The sequence below is a fragment of the Narcine bancroftii genome, chromosome 1 (assembly GCF_036971445.1).
Source record: "Narcine bancroftii isolate sNarBan1 chromosome 1, sNarBan1.hap1, whole genome shotgun sequence".
Taxonomy (NCBI): Eukaryota; Metazoa; Chordata; class Chondrichthyes; order Torpediniformes; family Narcinidae; genus Narcine; species Narcine bancroftii.
In genome coordinates, this window is record NC_091469.1 from 477,126,043 (window position 1) to 477,145,489 (window position 19,447).

At 41.6% G+C, this 19,447-nt stretch overlaps 1 protein-coding gene across 19 annotated transcripts in view; it reads left to right on the plus strand.

Annotated features, from left to right (window-relative positions):
- The window catches only part of kmt2ca (lysine (K)-specific methyltransferase 2Ca), a 495,715-nt gene that overhangs the window by 145,997 nt on the left and 330,271 nt on the right, over nucleotides 1-19,447 (plus strand). For all 19 annotated transcript variants that reach the window (XM_069914823.1, XM_069914812.1, XM_069914813.1 and 16 more), the window contains one exon: nucleotides 10,099-10,181. In XM_069914823.1, the coding sequence (XP_069770924.1) occupies nucleotides 10,099-10,181 (83 nt within the window). The remainder of the gene's footprint in view (nucleotides 1-10,098; nucleotides 10,182-19,447) is intronic.

Here is a 19,447-nt window from a genome sequence, read left to right on the forward strand (position 1 = left end):
GAGGGAAGGTTCCACAGGCAAATGAAGTCTACCCTTATGGCGCACCTGAAAGGACTTAACTGGGTGGGCGAGCTGGCTTGGATCCTCTTGGGAATTTGCACGGTGCCCAAGGATGATTTAAATGCCTCATTGGCAGAACTGGTCTACAGTACGCCCCTTGTGGTACCAGGAGAATTCATGCTAACCCTACAGGGTCAGAAGGAGACACCTGCAGGTGTTTAGGGAAACTCCGCGAGAGGCTTGGCACTTTAGCTTTTGTGCCAACGTCGCAACACAGTCAGACTAGGTCCTACGTACCCAAGGGCCTGTGAGACTGCAAGTTGGTTTTCGTGCAGGGGGGAGAATGGCAGGCACCTTTGCAGGGTCCGTACAAGGGACCTTTCAAAGTTGTAAGGCACAACAGTTTCATGTGCCTTTACCATAGACCAGTAGTTCTCAACCTTTCTCTTTACACTCACATACTGCTATTAAGTATTCCCCATGTCATAGGTGCTCTGATTAGTAAGAGATTGCTTAAGGTGCTATGTGGGTGGAACAAAAAGTTTGTAAACCACCTTTTTAATTGTACCATTTGACTCATTATGTGCACAGTTTCATAACTCAAATGGAAAAGGGCCAATGACTTGTATACCTTTGCACTTGTGTGCTGACTTGTGCTTTATTCTAACGACTCACATCCCATTTGTGCTGCTACAGTTTATCTCCATTTAAATAAACCAAACCATCAGGGCAGAACCATTGGCTCTGCTTGCTTTTGCCCCATGGAACTAGTTTCATCCTACCTTGACTCCATCTTTATTTCCCTGTTCATTCCCTCCCCACCTACACCCACAGCACCTCACACACCCTCCACCTCCAAAACTGCAGATTCCCAAACCCCAACTGCCTCATCTTCACGATGGATGTCCAATTCCTTTACACCTCCATTCCCCATACAGAAGACCCTTGCTTTTTCCTGGACCTCAGACCTGAGCAGTCAACTTCCACCATCATCCTTCTCTGCCTGGCAGAACTTGTCCTCACCCTTAACTATCTTTCCTTTAACTCATCCTATTACCTCCAGATTAAAGGAGTAGCGATGGGTCCCCACATGGGTCCCAGCTATGCCTGCCTGTTTGTGGGTTTTGTGGAGCAAAACATGCTCCAAGCCTACACAGGCAAGACCCCCCCCCCCAACTCTTCCTCCGGTATATCGACGACTACATCGGGACGGCCTTATGCATCTGTGATGAGCTCGTCAGTTTCATCAATTTCACGGCCAGTTTCTAGCCAGACCTCAAACTCTCGCCAACCCCCCCTTCCCCCTTTTGTTTGGACATCTCTCCCCGAAACATTGGTGAAGTATCTTTACCGTTGCTACATAAAGGCACTGTTTGACCTGCTGAGTTTCTCCAGCAATTGTGTTTTTTCACTTAACCACGGTGTCAACAGAATCATGTTTTATCTCCATTTAAATAATACTCCGTGGCGGCCTGCGCCGCAGAGGGCAAACCAGCGCTCAAGGCAGTGAGGGCAATGTAAAGCCAGCAGACCATGCAGCAGCACTGGCCCCAGCAAGTAAACTGGAAGTAAAATGGCGAAAGTAGCCTAAAGGGCCAGCAACCCTAAAATGATGCTGTCCCTGTTGTACATCCAACTGACTGGGGTAGTGTGCGAGGAAGAAGGGTTTGTCATACAAGGGTGTACCTGTGTGTGGGGAAAATGTCATGCAAAATGTGACGTTAGTTATCGGGGAAAATGGCAGGAACTTGAATGATATAAAAGTCGGGCTTGAGCCTTAATAAACCAAAGCTAAACCTGACCACACTTGTGAGTGTCATTCTTTCGTGTAGCATGCGAGTGGCTACAACTCCTTTTGTTCCAACCTGGGGGGAAAAATACATTTCCCTGCATTAATTCCTTCTGCAACTTGCGCACTTACAGATCAGATTCTCTTTATTGTCATGTAATAAAACAGATGCAATATTGCACAAAATTACCTTTAGTCTGCCATAAGGCAGACAAAATTTTGCCATTAGTATTGCACAGCACCCACTGCAGTCAGAGAAAGAGAAGCAAAAGAGTCCCCCCAGAGCCTCCGAGTATCTGCGGATTCTCCTCCAGTTCTCCTGCAGCCACATAAGACTCCAGTTTAGTTCACACCATCGGCAACCTGCACCCAGACCCAAATCTTCAACACGATGAGGAAGCCTTCAGTACCCAGGATCCTTAGGGAGCCCTCGGCACTTTCTCGAATCTGGTTTCCATGAGCCAGTCTCCTGCAGCCTGCTGCAAGTCCTTTGATCTGAGGTCTCAGTTTGAGTTTTGCAAGCACAACCAGATTTGGTACAATAGATATTAAGGCAAAGCTTGAATGTATTATCAGGGAGCCCTGGTAAAACTGATTCAAAGGAAATCTGAGGGTAGACTCATTGTGCAGGCTTGTAGCCAGCACAAAATACATTTGATTGTGGTTGGTTGTTCATGATAGGGTCCAAGACATCACTGTAGAACTTTGTAAAAACACTCCTTGACCTAACTGTCCACACCATCTTTTTCTCCACCTCACTCAATGGAGCAGATAGCCCAGTCCTGTTCCTATTCCTTATCATTGCATCAAAAAGTAGAGAGGTCACATGATGATTACACTATTTGTTTGGTGTCCATGTGCAGTAAAAACTTGATGTGACTGAGCCCCTAAGGTACAATGACCATATCTTGCAAGTGATTCAAAAGAGTTGAATCAACTAAATCACTTGCCATCTATATCATGATGTGGGAGGTGTGGTTGAACATTGATTAAAATCTAACTGGGGCAGCCTTATAAATACTGTGACCATATGACAGAACCAAGGTTGTATTAATTCAACAAATAATATTCAACATAACCTTTCAACAATTAACACAAGTTCTGCAGCTGGTAAATCATCTACTGAATTTTTGCCAAGTAAGACACTACCTCAGCTCATTTGTTTTGATGGTGCCACACCATTGAAAGACTCACTTCTTTCCTTAAATGATAGAGTGCTACCACTCAATTCAGTCATTTTCAGTATTGCAAATTCAGGGTAGACATCCTTGAATGAGGGAAAAAAAATAAGTAAACCTACTCCAGCAGAAAGGAAAGTTTTCTCCCATTCAACGATGGGGTTGGGAACTGAAAGATTGTACAAAAGATTGTTTCTTTTGATTAAGCTCTGTGATGGGTGGGTCTTATTGATCAGAACAATTTGTCTCTGATTTAAATTGTCAAAGTAATACTAGCAGTGAAGTGGGAAGGAGAAGTGACCTAATTGATCAGAAGAATATTTGCACCATTTCTGTGCAATACACCTTATTAATGTCAATGCATACTGTTTTCAGGCCTTCTGCTCTGAATACCCTGATAAAGGCCAATATGCCAGAAGCCATTTTGACCACTCTATCTACCTGTGATGCCACTTTAAAGCTAATACGTACTGGTATTCTTAGATTCCTTTGCTCTACAAAGCTCTCCACCTCTCTACCACTCATTGTGTGGGTCCTACCTACGTTAGACACCCCCCCCCCCCCACCAAAATGAAACCTCTCACACTGTTCTGTATTAAATCCCATTAATCATTTCTCTACCCTCCTGTGCAGCTGATCAAGACCCTGCTGCAGTCTTTGGAAACTGTCGACAGAACCAGGCACTTTATTGTCATTGGCAAACTTGACAATCATCCCATGCACATTTTCATCTATTCACTGCTACAGATGACAAACAGCAATGGGCCCAGCATTGAGCCCTATGGCATGACACAGGCCTCCAGTCTGAAAAACTGCCTCCAGTCTGAAAAACCGCCTTCTGTCATCACCCTTTGCTTTCTTCCATAAATGTGTTTCTATCCAACTTATCCTCTCTCCATGGATCCCATGCAATCTAACCTTCTAGAGGTGCCCACCATGCAAAATCTTACCAGATGCTGAGCTGAAATTCAAGTGAACAACATCCACAGCTTTGCCCTTGCCAACGTTTTGGACACATTAAAAAAAAACTCAATTTGTGAGACGTCTTCCCCCCCCCCCCCCCATGGACAAAATAACGCTGACTGTCCCTAATCTTAAACTAAGATAATTTAAGTGAGTGACGAGGCTGTTGGAGTGCAGCATTTGTAAATGTGAAAAATAGTAGATTGGACTATCATTTAAATAAGTGGTTCTCAACCTTTTTCTTTCCACTCGCATACTATTTTGAGTAATCCCTATGCTATGGGTGCTCTGATTAGTAAGGGATTGCTCAAGGTGGTATGTGAGTGGGAAGGGAAGTTGAGAATCACTGCTCTACACCCAATTGTTACTGAAATATTTTGTTTGAGGAAAAATTGTCATTGGTCCATTTCCTTTGGAGTTATGAAACCGTGCACATAATGAGTCAATGAAGTACAATTAAAACAGTGGTTTTCAAACTTTTTCTTTCCACCCATTGAAGTGCCAGTTGATGAAGTAGACAAAGACGATGTCGTCAAACAATAATCATGGCTTTTATTAGCAGAAACTCATGGTACAATAATGAAAAACAATGGGTGTATACTCAGTTATACCTAAGGGGAGTGTCTTTAACAGTAGAGATAATGCACAGCCAATATTATTAAGGCAAGGCTAGCCGAAGGGAAGACTGACAGCTTAGCAGAGATTCACCACACCCACATACCACCTTAAGAAATCCCTTACTGAATGACAACATTGTTTGACTGGTTTAATGTATACTAGATTTTGTACTTTAAATGGACGGGAGGGGGGAGGTAGGGAGGGTGGGATGGGAGGAGGGGGGGGAGAAAATGGCACTGTATATGTTTGAAAAGGAAAAAGTGTGTATCATGGTGTTTATGGTGTGAAAAATAAAAAAATAAAAAAAAGAAATCCCTTACTAATCACTTATGGCATAGGGAATTCTTAAAGTGGTATGTGAGTGGAATTCTTAAAGTGGTATGTGAGAATCACTGATTTAAATGATAAAAAAAATCAGAATGTTGTTACATAGAGTGACTTGGGAATGTATGTGTGTGAATTGCACAAAATTTGTAGGTGCAGATGGTAATAAAGCAAGTGGAATGTTATCCTTCATTTTTGCTAGAGGGATTGAATTTTCTGTTGAATGATTGAAAGAGCTGTGAGTTTGCGCTGCAACTCTACAATGAACTGGTGAGGCTGCACCTGGAGTACTGCAGTGCAGCGTTCTTTACTTGAGAAAGAATAAACTGGCTTTGACAGCAGTGCCAAAGTTGTTCAGCAGGTTGATTCCAGCAGTTAAGGACATCAGCTTTTGAGGAGAGATTGAATAGCCTGTGACCACACTGATTTGAGTTTAAAAGGCTTGGGTGGGGGTGTTGTATTAAATTATGAAAATAATAGATGAGATAGAATCAGGGAGGTTGATTCCATTGACAGTTCAGACTAGAACATGGAGGCAGAGCCTCAAGATTCAGGGGAGTAGATTTAAAACATAGGTGTGGAAATACTGCTTTTCTCAGAGAGTAGTCTGTGGAATTCCCTGGTCAACTGCTTCATTTAATGTACGTAAGAAACAGATTTTTGAGGAATTAAAGGTTATTGGGAATAGGCAGGTCAGATTAACCATGGTCTTAATTAAATGGTAGGGCAGGCCTGATGGCCTAACTCCTGTTCTTATTCCTTATGTATGTTAACTATATGTCCAGGGGATTTTCGAGTTTGTTTTTCAATACTATTTCATAAAGGAAAGTGAAACAAAGGGATCTAATCTTTGAAGTTCAGTGTTATAATTTGGGATTTAAATTTCTTTTAAAGTTTGACATACAGAATGGTAACAGGCCCTTTCAGCCCACGAGCCCATGCCACCCAATTACTTCTAGTTGACCTTCAACCCCGAAACACTTTGAACATAGGGAGGAAACCAGAGCACCTGGAGAAAATCCATGCAGACATGGGGAGAACGTACAAACTCCTTGTAGACAGTGTAGGATTTGAAACCCTGTCCTGATAACTGGTGATGTAACAGCATTGCGTTAACTGTGCTGTCCTGATAGATTACCACGTTTCTGGAAAATTGGTTTCTGAATATCCTTTTAGAATTTTTGGATTCAGAGTTTGGTAGAACAAGGAAAGTTTAAGCTTAGTCATTCTCGGCATCGCTTTGAAGTAGAGGAGTAAAGAGATCTTTGGTTGCCATCGAGCCTAGAGTGGTTTCTTAGCTTTTAAAATGAGTGTGCATAAGGGTTTCCAAATGAACCTAGTCTAATTCTTGTTAAAATATTTACGAAATAAAGTCACAGACTTTGATTTATTTTGGCCCTATGGGGATTTTTTTACCTCCGTAATTTCTGCACTTTGTGCCTCTCCTGCAAGGAGAATATAATGCAGGTTTTTACAGTTACTAAAATATTTAAACCAGCCATGGCTGGTCTTTAATGTGTTGGCCCTTACAGAAGATTCATCGCCATGTGTTCTTTCAAATCTCCTGCAAAATGTTTCCCGTCATCTAATATTACCTAATGAACTAATGTTCTCAACAGAATGGAAAAAAATAAGCTTACTTCCTGTCCACAAGGTTGAGAACCACTTACTTTACAACATCTATGAGATTAAGATTGGTGGAGTTGTGGACAGTGTTGAGTACTATGAAAAACTGCAAAAACATATTGTTCATTGAACAGATATGGCCAGAGAAATAGCAGATGGCATTTAACCCGGAGAATTGTGAGATCTTGCACTTTGGGAGGTCAAATGTATTGGAAACATAGTGACTGGCAAGACTCTTAAAAACAATGACCTGCAAAGGGATCTGGGATTCAGATCCACAGCTCCTTGAAAGTGGCCTTGCAAATAGGTAAGGTAGTAATAAAGGTATATAAGAACTCAAGAAATAAGAACAGGAGTAAAGTATCCAGCCCGTCGAGCCTGCTCCGCCATTCAATAAGATCATGGCTGATCTGATCATTGATTCAACTCCACCTACCTGCCTTTTTCCCCTTATCTCTTAATTCTTTTTTTATGTAAAAATCTAACCGGACCTTAAAGATGTTTAATGAAGTTGCCTCAACTGCGTCACTGGTTAGAGGATTCCACAATTCGTTACTCTTTGGGGGGGGGGGGGTTTCCTCATCTCAGTTTTAAATCTACTCCCCTGAGCCTTGAGGCTGTGTTCCCTAGTTCTGGTCTCACCTACCAGTGAAAACATTTTCCTGCCTCTATCTTATCTATATATTTCATAATTTTATGTTTCTATAAGATCTCCTCTCATTCTTAATTTGAATAAGTATAATCCCAAACGACTGAGTCTCTCCTCATAGGTCAACCCCCTCATCTCCGAGATCAACCTGGTGAACCTCCTCTGGACTGCCTCCAAGGCCAGTACATCCTTCCTCAAGTATGGAGACCAGAACTCCACACAGTATTCCAAGTGCGGCCTCACCGGTACCTTGTACAGTTGCAGCATAAGCGCCCCGCCCCCCCCCCCCCCCCTCCAGCTCTTGAATTCAATTTCTCCACCGATGAAGGCCAACGTTCCATTTGCCTTCTTAAAAACCTGTTGTTCCTGCAACCCAACTTTTTCCGATTCATGCACCAGCTCTCCCAACTCCTTCTGCACTACAGCATGCTGCAGTTTTTCACCATTTAATTAATAATCGGCTCTTCTGTTTTTCCTACCAAAGTGGATGACCTCACATTTTCTAATGTTGAACTCCATCTGCCAGACCTTTGCCCATTCACCTAACTTAACTCTATCCTTCTGCAGCCTCTCCACATCCTCTGTACAATTTGCTTTTCCACTAAATTTAGTATCATCCTCAAACTTGGCTACACTACACTCTGTCCCATCTTCCAAATCATCAATGTTAATGATGAACAGATGTGGGCCCAGCACCGACCCCTGTGGCACCCCCTTACCACTGCCTGCCAATCAGAAAAACATCCATTTATCCTGACACTCTGCCTTCTGTCAGTTAACCAATCCTCGAACCATGCCAATATTCTTCCCCTGACTCCATTCATCTGTATCTTATTGATAAGTCTTTTACGCAGCACCTTATCAAACGCCTTCTGGAAATCCAAATATACAATATCAACCTGTTCCCCTCTATCTACCACACCCATTATATCCTCAAACAAGACTTTCCCTTTCTGAATCCATGCTGCGTCTGCCTGATGGAACCCATTCGTTCTAAATGTCTCGCTATTTCATCTTTAATGACGGCTTCAAGTATTTTCCCAACAACGAACGTTAAACTAACTGGCCGATAGTTACCCATCTTCTGCCTGCATCCCTTTTTAAAAAGGGGCTGGTGTCTTCCAATCTGCCGGGACCAGCCCAGAATCAAGAGAATTTTGGAAATGACTACCAAACATCAACTATAACTCCTGCCATTTCCCTCAGTACCCTGGGATGCATCCTATCAGGACCAGAGGATTTGTCCACTTTTAAGCCCATTAGTTTGCTCATCACTATCTCTTTTGTAACAATAATTTTATTGAGGCCCTCACCTCCCTTCACATCCCTATCACGACTCTTTGGCATACTGGGGGTGTCTTCCATCGTGAAGACTGACAAAATATTTGTTCAATGTCTTGGCCATTTCCTCATTACTCATCTTCCAAGGGATCTATGTTGACTCTGTTCACCCTCTTCTGTTTTATATATTTATAACAGTTTTTTGCTGTTTTTATATTTTGTGCTAATTTACCTTCATAATCCTTCTTCCCTTATTTCTCGTTTAGTTCTCCTTTGTTGCCTTTTAAAGTTTTCCCAATCCTTCAGTTTTCCATTACTCTTGGCTACTTTGAACACATAAGCTTTTAATTTTATTCCTTTATTTCCTTAGTTAACCAAAACTGACTTTTCCCTCTCTTACTGCCCTTATTTTTAATGGGAATATATTTTTGTGAAAAATCTTTGAAAGTCTTCCACTGTTCTGCCAACTAGCCTGTGTTCCCAGTCCACACTGACAATTCCTCCCTCATCCTGTTGTAGTCTCCCCTGTTCAAGCATAATACACTAGTTTTAGATCTAACTGTTGCATCCTCCACCTGTATGAGAAATTCAATCTTACTTTTTCCAAGAGGGTCCCTAACTTCTAGATGGTTAATTTTACCTCTCTCATTGCACAATACTAGATCTGAAATAGCTTTCTCCCTTGTTGGTTCCTTAACCTGCTGCTCAAGAAAGCGATCACAGATGCATTCTATGAAATTATCCTTCCGATTCCCTCGACCAACTTGATTTTCCCAATATACATGGAAGTTAAAGTCCCCCACGACAACTGCTGTTTCGTTCTTGCATGCCTCAATTATCTCTGGATTAATTGCCTGTGCCACTGAGCTATTGTTATTTGGTGGGCGATAGACAACTCCCACCAGTGATTTTTTTTCCCCTTTACTATTCTTAATCTCTGCCCAGATGGACGCAACATTCTGTTCCTTGGATCTTATATCGTCTCTCATTATTGGGCTGATCTCATCCTTGATTAAAAATGCCACCTTACCATCCTGTCTACCTGATACCCTTGAAAATTGAATTCCCAATCATGCCCATCTAGCAACCATATTTCTGTGATGGCCATATTCGGCTTCATGGAGCAGGATATGAAGTAAAGAAGTCATGTTGCACCTATAACAAAATCTTTGGTTAGGCACTCCTTGGAGTATTGTGTGCATTTCTGGTCACCCCATAACAGGAAGGATGTGGAGGCTTTTGAGAGGGTACAGCTGAATGTTTCCAGTATTATAGAGGGTATGAGCTATGGGGAGAGGTCAAACAAATTTGGCTTATTTTCTCTGAAACGTCAGAGGCTGAGGGGAGACATGATAAAAATGTCTAAAATTGAGAGGCATTGCTCAGGTAAACCGTTGGAAACTTTTTGCTGGAGTAAAAATGTCACATACTAATGGGCATGCATTTAAGGGGGGAGTGTTTTAAAGGAGAGGTGTAGGCCTGTAGAAGGCTGCAAGGATTAAAAATTGAGGCTTCTACATCAATACATGAATTTGCGGGAAAAGAGGGATGTATCACTTGTGCAATTTGCAAAGTTTTAGATTAATTTGGGCATTGGATTCATGTGGCCTGAAGGGCCAGTTCCTGCGCTGTATTGTTCCATGTTTTTGACATATCTATCATATTTCCAGGTCTCGAAGCAGGGGAAAGATGGTGGTTGAAGATGATGACAGTATGGATGGGTTGGAGACATCAGAAAATGCAATGGAAACAGGTAAAAAAAATCACACCAAGCTGTTATATCTTTTTGAAAATGGTTTCTTATGCTGCACGTGATGCTTAGAATCTAACATTTTTGTAAGTGGCAATTTCAACGTTAAAACCCCTTGCTCATTACCAGCTCAATTTTTAAGCAAATGTTTTGTAGAACTGTCCTACTACCCACTCCTTTCCATTTCCTGTCGGGACCACTCTCCTTAACTCCCTGATTTGGTCATCTCTCCCCACCCACTCCTCTGACTCCTTGCACCTTCCCTGCAACCTCTGGAGGGGTAAAAAGTATTCCTACATCACCTCCCTCACTACCATCAGGGACTTGGCCAATCCTTTTAGGTTAGGCAAAAATTCAGCTGAACGTACTCCAGCCTTCAATTGAATTTGGAGTTCCTGCTAACTGAGTGCAGACCAGGTAACTGGTTTGCAGAGCCCCTGCGTTCTCTCTGCCGTAGTCTTCTGGAGCTCCCATTTTCATGCTATTTCAACTCCATATCGTTACACCAACGAGTGCACTTTTGGCTTTCTCCACTTCCTGGGTGAGGCCCAACACAAACTAGAAGAACAAGACCTTGTATTCTACCTGAACAGTTTGTAACACAATGGTGTCCTTTCCCATGCCTCCCTTTCCAACACCATGACCCATTTTCATTTGCTCCCCCTCCTGGTTCTCTCCATCAATTCCAAACACAGAAATAAATGCTGATGGAACTTAGCCGGTCTTGCAGCATCCGTAGGAGGGAAAGATATATTACCGATGTTTTGGGTTTGAGTTCTTTCTCAAGGTGTGAGTGCTAATAGATGACGCGTTTGAATTAAAGGCTGGGGAAGTACAGGGGAAAAAATAGGAGTACAGATCAAAGGTGTTAATTGGATATGATAAGAGAAAAGGTGAGAATTGATTTTGGCCCTGTACTAAGTGAAGGGAGGGAAGTTTAGGGGAGACATCAGGGGTAAGTTTTTTTTACACAGCGAGTTATGGGTGCATGGAAAGCCTTGCCAGGGATATAGTGGAAGCTGAAACCTTAGTGGCATTTAAGAGACTCTTAGACAGGTACATGAATGGAAGAAAAAATAGAAGGTTACAGGGTGGGGCGGGCTTAGTACTTTTTCTAAAGCAATATATGGGTCAGCACAACATTAAGGGCTGAAGGGCCTGTACTGTGTTGTAGAATTCAACGTTGATGAAATGAGACAGGGAAAAAGGAGAGAGAATTGGAAGAAAGGAGTCAGAGCGAAGATGGGGGGGGGGGGTGTCCATTGGAAACTGGAGAAGTCAAAGTTAATGCCATATGGTTGGAGGGTGCCCAGACAGAAAATGAACTGTTGTTCCTCCAATTTGAAGATGGTCTCAGTCATGTCTGTTCATGGTCTCATGAGACCATGGACAGACATGTCAGCAAGGGAGTGGGATGGAGAATTGAAATGAGTGGCTACTGGGAGATCCATGCTATTGCGGCAGACAGATCTGAGGTGCTCAATGAAGCAATCTCCCAGTCTGCATCCAGTTTCTCAGATGTAGAGGAGACCACAATGGGAGCACTAGATGATCCCTGCAGATTCACAAGTGAAGTGTTCATTCGCTTGCAAGAACTGTTCAGGACCCCAAATGGTGAGGGAGGAGATATGGCCACATTTGGAACATATCCTGCAGCCCACCCATCCATCAAGTACCCACATTTGTTACCCACCAGATCTCTCAAATGTAGTTTCTTCTGCCCTTCATCTGTTCCTTAATGGTTCCTAATAAGCTTGCCTATCAGATTTCAGCAATTGTTGCCTTTGCGTCCCTGCTAAACATACTCCAACTGTGCCTTCATCTTTTTTTTCCTCTTTGTCTGCTTCTATTTGCCACCCACTATCTCTAAAGACCACTCAAGGCCTCCATACCAAGAACCATTTCTCCATCATCTCTTCACCCCTTGATCTACCAACTGCCACCCCCATCTCACTTCTCTCTCTGTCCTGGTGCAGATCTCCATTGATAGTTATCAATTTAATATTGTCATTGAGAATAGTCAAAGCAATAGCAAATATTTATTTGTGTTCGAATATTATAAGATTTGGTTCTGAGAGTCGCAAAATAGTCCTTAATGTATTATGCTGATTCTCTGGCCAAATTACTGTAATGCTATCATTAATCGGTCAAAAGACTGAAATTTCCAACTCAATGTGGATTGTCAGGGTTGCAGTTCAGTGTCCTACCCACCATCATCTCAGTAACTTATTTTGATGGCAAAATAACGTTGAATGCTTTCCAAACTAACTTTAATTTAGCACCTTTCAGTCCCATTAATTTCTAAATTTTGCTCTAGTTCCTTGTACTCAGTAATCCTTTCCTACTTCAGGAAGTTTTCAGTGTCTTCTAGTGGACTATTGGTTAAATTTCTTTGTCATTTCATTATTCTGCAGCATAGTTCCTCTTTTCTTAGAAAGGAATTCATCATATTTTTCAAATAATTTTGTACAATAGTGATGCTCATTCAGTTCACTAAGTGGTTGGTTAATCTTTTTATTCGCAAATTCTGTTGCTTTGCAAAGTTCAGTTGGTTCTGTAATTGAGATTGATTGATTTTGAAACTTCAGAAACGTATTACTTTTGCACAGAACTTGGGCATGCAAGTTCAATCACATTATTCTTGTGACTTCAGTACATAGAAATTAGAACGTAGAATTTTTTTTCTCAACTGACCTTGGTCTCAAGTTAAAGTTCAAGTTTATTAGCATCTGATTTTGCAAAAACAACCGGATGAAACAGTGTCTCTCTGGATCAGGATGCATATACAAAAACGCACAATGCATATTACATAATGATCACATCAATAGTCCAAATAAATATGTAGAAATTTTTGGGATTGTTTCACACGGTTACAGGATACTGGTCATCAATCGCATAGCCAGTGGGAAGGAGCTACTACCCAGCCTGGAAATCCTGATTTTGATACTCCTGTACTTCCTTGATGGTAGTGGGTTAAAGGTACTGTGCACTGAATGGAAAGGGTCTTCTTTAATTCCTTGAGCTTATTCAGGCAATGCTCTCAGTAAATATAGAAAAGGGAGATCCATTATCTTCTCTGCTGTTTTATTGGTCCTCTGTGTAGACTTTTGGTCCAATGCTTTGCAGCTACCATACCACACAATGATGCAGCCAGACAGGACTCTCAGCATACCTATCTGCAATTGAATCCAGGACTTCCACAGGCAGCAATCTGTACGGATTGGTGACAACACCATTCTCAACATTGATGCTCTGCAAGCTTTTACTCGCGTGTGTCCCCCACCCCCCCAATATACAGTTTGTACATCCGTGACACACAGCCAAATACTATTCCGACTGTACCTATAAATTTGCAGATGGCAATATTGTTGAGGGCAGGATCTTTAACAGCGAGGAGTCTGAATGGAGGCAGCATCCCAGCAAATCTGTTCTGTACCCTTTCTAAAGTCTCTACATCCTTCCTGTAATGGGGCAACCAAAATTGCACCCGATGATCCTGAAGTGCAGAGTGATTATGTAGCTGCAACTTGACCTCCTTACTCTTGTACTAAATGCCACACCCAATGAAGGCAACTGTGCCTATCTATGTGTGTTTTAATTGTTCAAACTTCCTTCCATGTAACAGTCCTTAATATCTTATACCTTTGTCATACCACAAATTTAATATTTCTTTTGCTTATGTTCATAGGAAATGACACATTTTTACAAAACAGTGCTTTTATTAATATCCCTACTTTTTTCCTATATATTCATTAATTTCTTGCCATATGATTAGAATATGTACTAAAATTGAGTTATGGATCTTTTTCTTTCGTGATTTGACACTCCATTTATAGATGCTTTGCTTCTCCCTCCTCCATTGAGTACATTCCCACTTGAACCCAAGATGGGGGTTGTCTTCAGTGAAGAAGGCTGCAAGAAATCTAGCCTGTGCAGCTAGGTAATATTTTTTGAAATCTGGAAGTCTAAGTCCTCCTAGCTGTAGTCCTGTTTCAGTTTTTCCAATGCAATTCTTGGTACCTTATTATTCCATAGGAACTGTCTAATATGCTTGATCAGTAGCTTTAAAAATCTTTTAGGTAACAGAATAGGCAGCAATTAAAAAAGGTATTGAATCTTGGCATCACTTTCACTTTGACGCAGTTAGCCCTTCCCACCAAAAGAATCGGTAAGTCTCTCCATTTCTGTAGGTCTCTTTCTATCTTCCCAAGAAGAGGAACATAGTTTAGTTTGTACAGATTTTGCAAGTTATTGTCAGGTGCTATTCCAAGATATTTTATTCCATCCGTCTTCATTGAAATTGACTTCCTTTTTGATATCTTTCATATTCAAAATTTGTTAATGGCATTATCTCACTTTTATCCACATTTATTTTGTGGCCTGATATTCTTCCATATTTTTCTAGTGTTTCTTGTAATTTTTCCAAAGATTTAGTCCAATGGTTCCCAACCTTTTACTTTCCACTCACATACCACTTTAAGCAATCCCTTACTAATCACAGAACACTTATGGCATAGGGAATACTCAAAGTGGTATGTGAGTGGAAAGTAAAAGGTTGGGAACTACTGATTTAGTCAGTTCTAATGGGTACAATAGCACATTATCGGTGAATAGACTAATTTTGTGTTCTTGCCCTACTTTGAAGCCCTTTATATCCGGATCCCTTCTTATTATCTCCTCCACTGGTTCAGTCGCTAAAATAAAAAGCGCTGGGGACAGCTGGCATCCCTGTCTGCTCAATTTACTCAAGGGTAACACTGCCAACATCTGATTATTTGTTATTATTTTAGCTTGTGGTTTATGGTCTAAAATTTTTATCCAATTTATAAATTTCAGCCTACATCAAATTTTTTCAGTGTTTTAAGTAAAAAGGGCCATTCCAAATGGTCGAATGCTTTTTCCGCTTCTAGGGAGACTGTAATACTTGGATTTTGTTCCGATTTAGCCATGTGTATTATATTAAATAATCTTCCTAGACTATTTGAGGAATGCCTTTCTTTAACAAATCCTGCTTGATCCGTACATATCAGTTTTGGCAAGTATTGTCCTAACCGATTAGACAATGCTTTTGCTAGTATCTTATAATCAACATTTTACAGGGATATTGGGGGTAAAACACAGGATTCTGCTGACACCGTGGTTAAGTGAAAAAACACAAATGCTGGAGAAACTCAGCAGGCCAAACAGTGCCTTTATGTAGCAAAGGTAAAGGTACATCACTAACATTTCGGGCTTGAGCCCTTCGTCAAGGTGTGGGGGAACATGAGAGATGTCCGAACAAAAGGGGGAAGGGGGTGGTGAGGGTGGGAGATGATGGGTGGGGGGGGGGAACTGCAGAAAGTGGGGGAGGAGTCTAGGCTAGGTGGAGAGGGAAAGGAAGTAGGAACTGGAATGACTAGTTAAGGGGGGGATGGGGGGAAAAGCAAGCTGATTAGTGGAATGCAGTGAACTCAATGTTGGAGAGTGCCCAGGTGGTCAGATGCCCAGTGCAGGTGGTCAGGATGAGGTAGTGTGAAAGGCCATGGACAGACATGTGAGTTTTAGAGTGTGACTCAGAATTGAAATGGTTGACTACGGGGTGGTCACTTTTGTTGCAGACAGAGAGGAGGTGCTGGGCGAAGAATCTCCTAATCTGCGACCAGTCTCTCTGATGTAGGGAAGGCCACAGGGATATTGGTCTGTGTGATGAAGTTTTTGGTGGGTCTCTATTCTTTTTAGGCAACACTAATAATTGTGATTGAGAATGATTCAGAGAGGGTCTGTGTTTTCATTCCTTGGTCCAGGACATCCATTAACAGGGGCATTAATAAAACTCGGGTGGGAATCCATCCTCTCCTGATGATGGTGTCATCCTCTCCTTGAGGATAGAAGACACAGCCTCTTGTAGATGTCCTCGATGGTGCCTGTGATGTCGCAGGTTGAGTTAACAACCCTCTGGAGTTTCTTCTTGTCCTGATGATTGGCACTTCCAAAGCAGACAGTGATGCAACCGGCCAGAATACTCTTCTTCACAGTGCACCTGAGAGTCTTCGATGACATACCATATCTTCTCAAACGTCTTCTTCATGATTGCATTAATATGGAGGTTCTAGGATAGATCCTCTGAGATGTGGACACCCAGGAGTTTGAAGTTCATGACCCTCTCAACTGAGGACACCTCAATGACGACTGGTTTGTGTTCTCCTGACCTCCACGCATTGGGTGCTTGGTTGTGGCTGTGACACCACTCAACTACCTGATCTATTTCCCTCCTGTATGCTTCCTCATTGCTGTCCATGATCCTGCCAAAAACTGTGCTGTCGTCAGTAAATTTATAGATCGCATTTGAATGTAGGTTAATTGGATGGCATGGCCTGTGGCTGGGCTGTGTCTAAATTTGAAAACGTGTTTGATGTTTCATTCAGTTAATCTTCATTGAGGTTCTGCAGCTGCAATATTCAAAATATTCTGTCCTTCATATTTCCCATCATTCTTCAGCACTTTGAGATACAGGTTACCAGTCAAATATGCCATTAACTTGGCAAAGTTAAAAAGCACTTTCCTGGCTTTGCAGAAATAATAAATGGGCAGTATAGGATTTTCTCTGGTAATTATTTGAAAATAAATGTCTCTGCTGGTGTGATAAATCCCAGGACTACAAATGAACTGGAAGCCATGAAAAATATTTTATGAAAATAGTTTTAAGTGCCAATCGTCAGTACAAGAAGAAACTCTGGTTGAAGTAAGAAACTCAGCAGATCAAACAGTAGAGCAAACATAACCAAGATTTTGGACTTAAGCCTTTCATCAAAGTATCTTTCCTATATAAAGTATACTGTTTGGCCTGCTGAGTTTCTCCAGCATTGTGTTTTTACTTACGAAAATAGTACTTGTGGGATGACAAAATAAAAACAACCTTCAAATCAACCAGTTTGTATTGGCTTGAATAACCAACAGTATTGTGGAAGTACCTTCAGCAGTTCAGGAAAGTGGCTCATACAGAGCATAGAACAGTTCAGCACAGGAACGAGTCCTTCAGGCCATGATATCAGTGCTGAACACAATGCCAAATTAAACTAAATCACTTGTCCTTGCATGTAATGTCATTCCTTGCATGTTCACCTGTCCAGAAGCCTCAAATGCTACTGTTATATCTTCTTCCATCACTAACTATCCTAACAGCTTGTTCCAGGCACCCACCATCTTTTTTTTTAAATGGTCTCCTTTACTCCCCCGCCACACCTTTAATGCATGTCCTCGAGTATTTGAAATTTTGTGACCCTTGCTCCGATGCCTCCTGAAAAAACAAGTTTGTCCAACCTCTCCACATACCTTATGCCCTCTAATCTAGGCAGCATACTGGTAAATCTCCTCTGTACCTTTTCAAAACCTCCACATCCTGTAATGGGGCAAGCACAATTGAATACAACTCTTCATACTGAATTCCATTATTTTGTATAATTCAATTATAGTTCAAGAGAAAAGTTTTATATTTCTGCAACATGATTTCCTTGTATATTCAATGCCTGTCCATTTTTGGATGGAGATCGATGGAGACAGAGGTAATATCTGGAGATCTAAAATCCAAAAAGCTCCAAAAATCCGTCAAGTGGGGGAGGTGGATGAAGGACTGGTGGTTGGGAGAGGTGGCCGAAGGTCTGGTGGTTGGGGGAGGCGGCCGAAGGACTGGTGGTTGGGGGAGGCGGCCGAGGGACCGGCGGTTGGGGGAGACTGCCGGGTGACTGTAAGAGGATGGGGGTGGATACGGCAGCACAATTCGGGTGGGCTTTCCGAAATCCAGAAAAATCTGAAATTGTGAAGGGTTTTGGATAAAGGATTGTGTACCTGTACCACATGCCTTCTTTTCCACACTTGTTATTTGCGTGGCTAGTTTAGGGAGCTATGGTCTTGAGCTTCCAAATCCTGCTGTTATGAATCCTGCCACTACTTTCCCCTAACATTTGACCTTCTAAAGAGCAACACTGTTTCTTTGCCCATATCCATAAGCAATCTATATTATTCTGTATTCTTTGATAGTCTTTTACAGTGTCCTGCAACTGAAATAAACTTCGTCATCTGCAAGCTGACATATTTTTCCATTTGTATATAAATAAATAAAGATAAACAAATGGTCCCTGTATTATCCTGATGGTCTTCCTTAGACAAAAAAAAACCAATGTTGTTGTTTGCCAGTCATCTAGAAACTTGTCTGTGACGTAAGAAAATACAGAGATCTCTGTCAAGGTCCCAGCCATCTTCTCTTGTGCCTCTCTTAATAAATTGAGATAGAACACATCAATCTTTGGAGACTTACCACCATAATGTTCCACCATAGACATAACCACCACCACCTTAATATACCCAAATTCCCTGCTTTCTCTTTGATTGGTCCTATCCTGTCCTGAGCTTCTCTCTTGTTTTTAATTTATGCATAAAATACTTCGGAATTTTCTTTAATCCGGCCCTCCAGATTCCTGTTGTATTTTTTTTTTGTTGCTTTTGTATTCTTTCAGGACCCAGTCTGATTTTAGGTTCCTAAGCATTACATTTGCTTTCTTTTTATTTTTCAATAATTTTACAACATTTCTCAACATCAATTTCTCAATTTTCTCCATATTACCAAAGGTCATTCCTATTTCATCAGTAAATCCATTCCAAAATCAAAGTTGTTGATTTGAAAGCCTTTATTTAGCCTGGGTTCCTTGCTCTCGTATATTGCTTTTTTTCATATAGTGAAGTAATCTATATATTACCATCCCAATAATTTGGACCATGGTATAAAAACATACTCCCTTTCATACCTGTGCTCTTGTACTGTAATAGCGATAATACATTAAATAAAGTAATAGAATAATATTCATAAGGTCCAAAAATGACTAGATTTAAGATCATAATTCTTCATGTTGTGTCTGAAACTTGAGTACCTACCAATGCCGACTTTATTTTCGAGGTCATAATTTACTCTTCTTTGGCTTGGCTTCGCGGACGAAGATTAATAGAGGGGTAATGTCCACGTCAGCTGCAGGCTCTTTTATGGCTGACAAGTCCGATGCGGGACAGGCAGACACGGTTGCAGCGGTTGCAAGGGAAAATTGGTTGGTTGGGGTTGGGTGTTGGGTTTTTCCTCCTTTGTCTTTTGTCAGTGAGGTGGGCTCTGCGGTCTTCTTCAAAGGAGGTTGCTGCCCGCTGAACTGTGAAGCGCCAAGATGCGCGGTTTGAGGCGGGATCAGCCCACTGGCAGTGGTCAATGGGGCAGGCACCAAGAGATTTCTTTAGGCAGTCCTTGTACC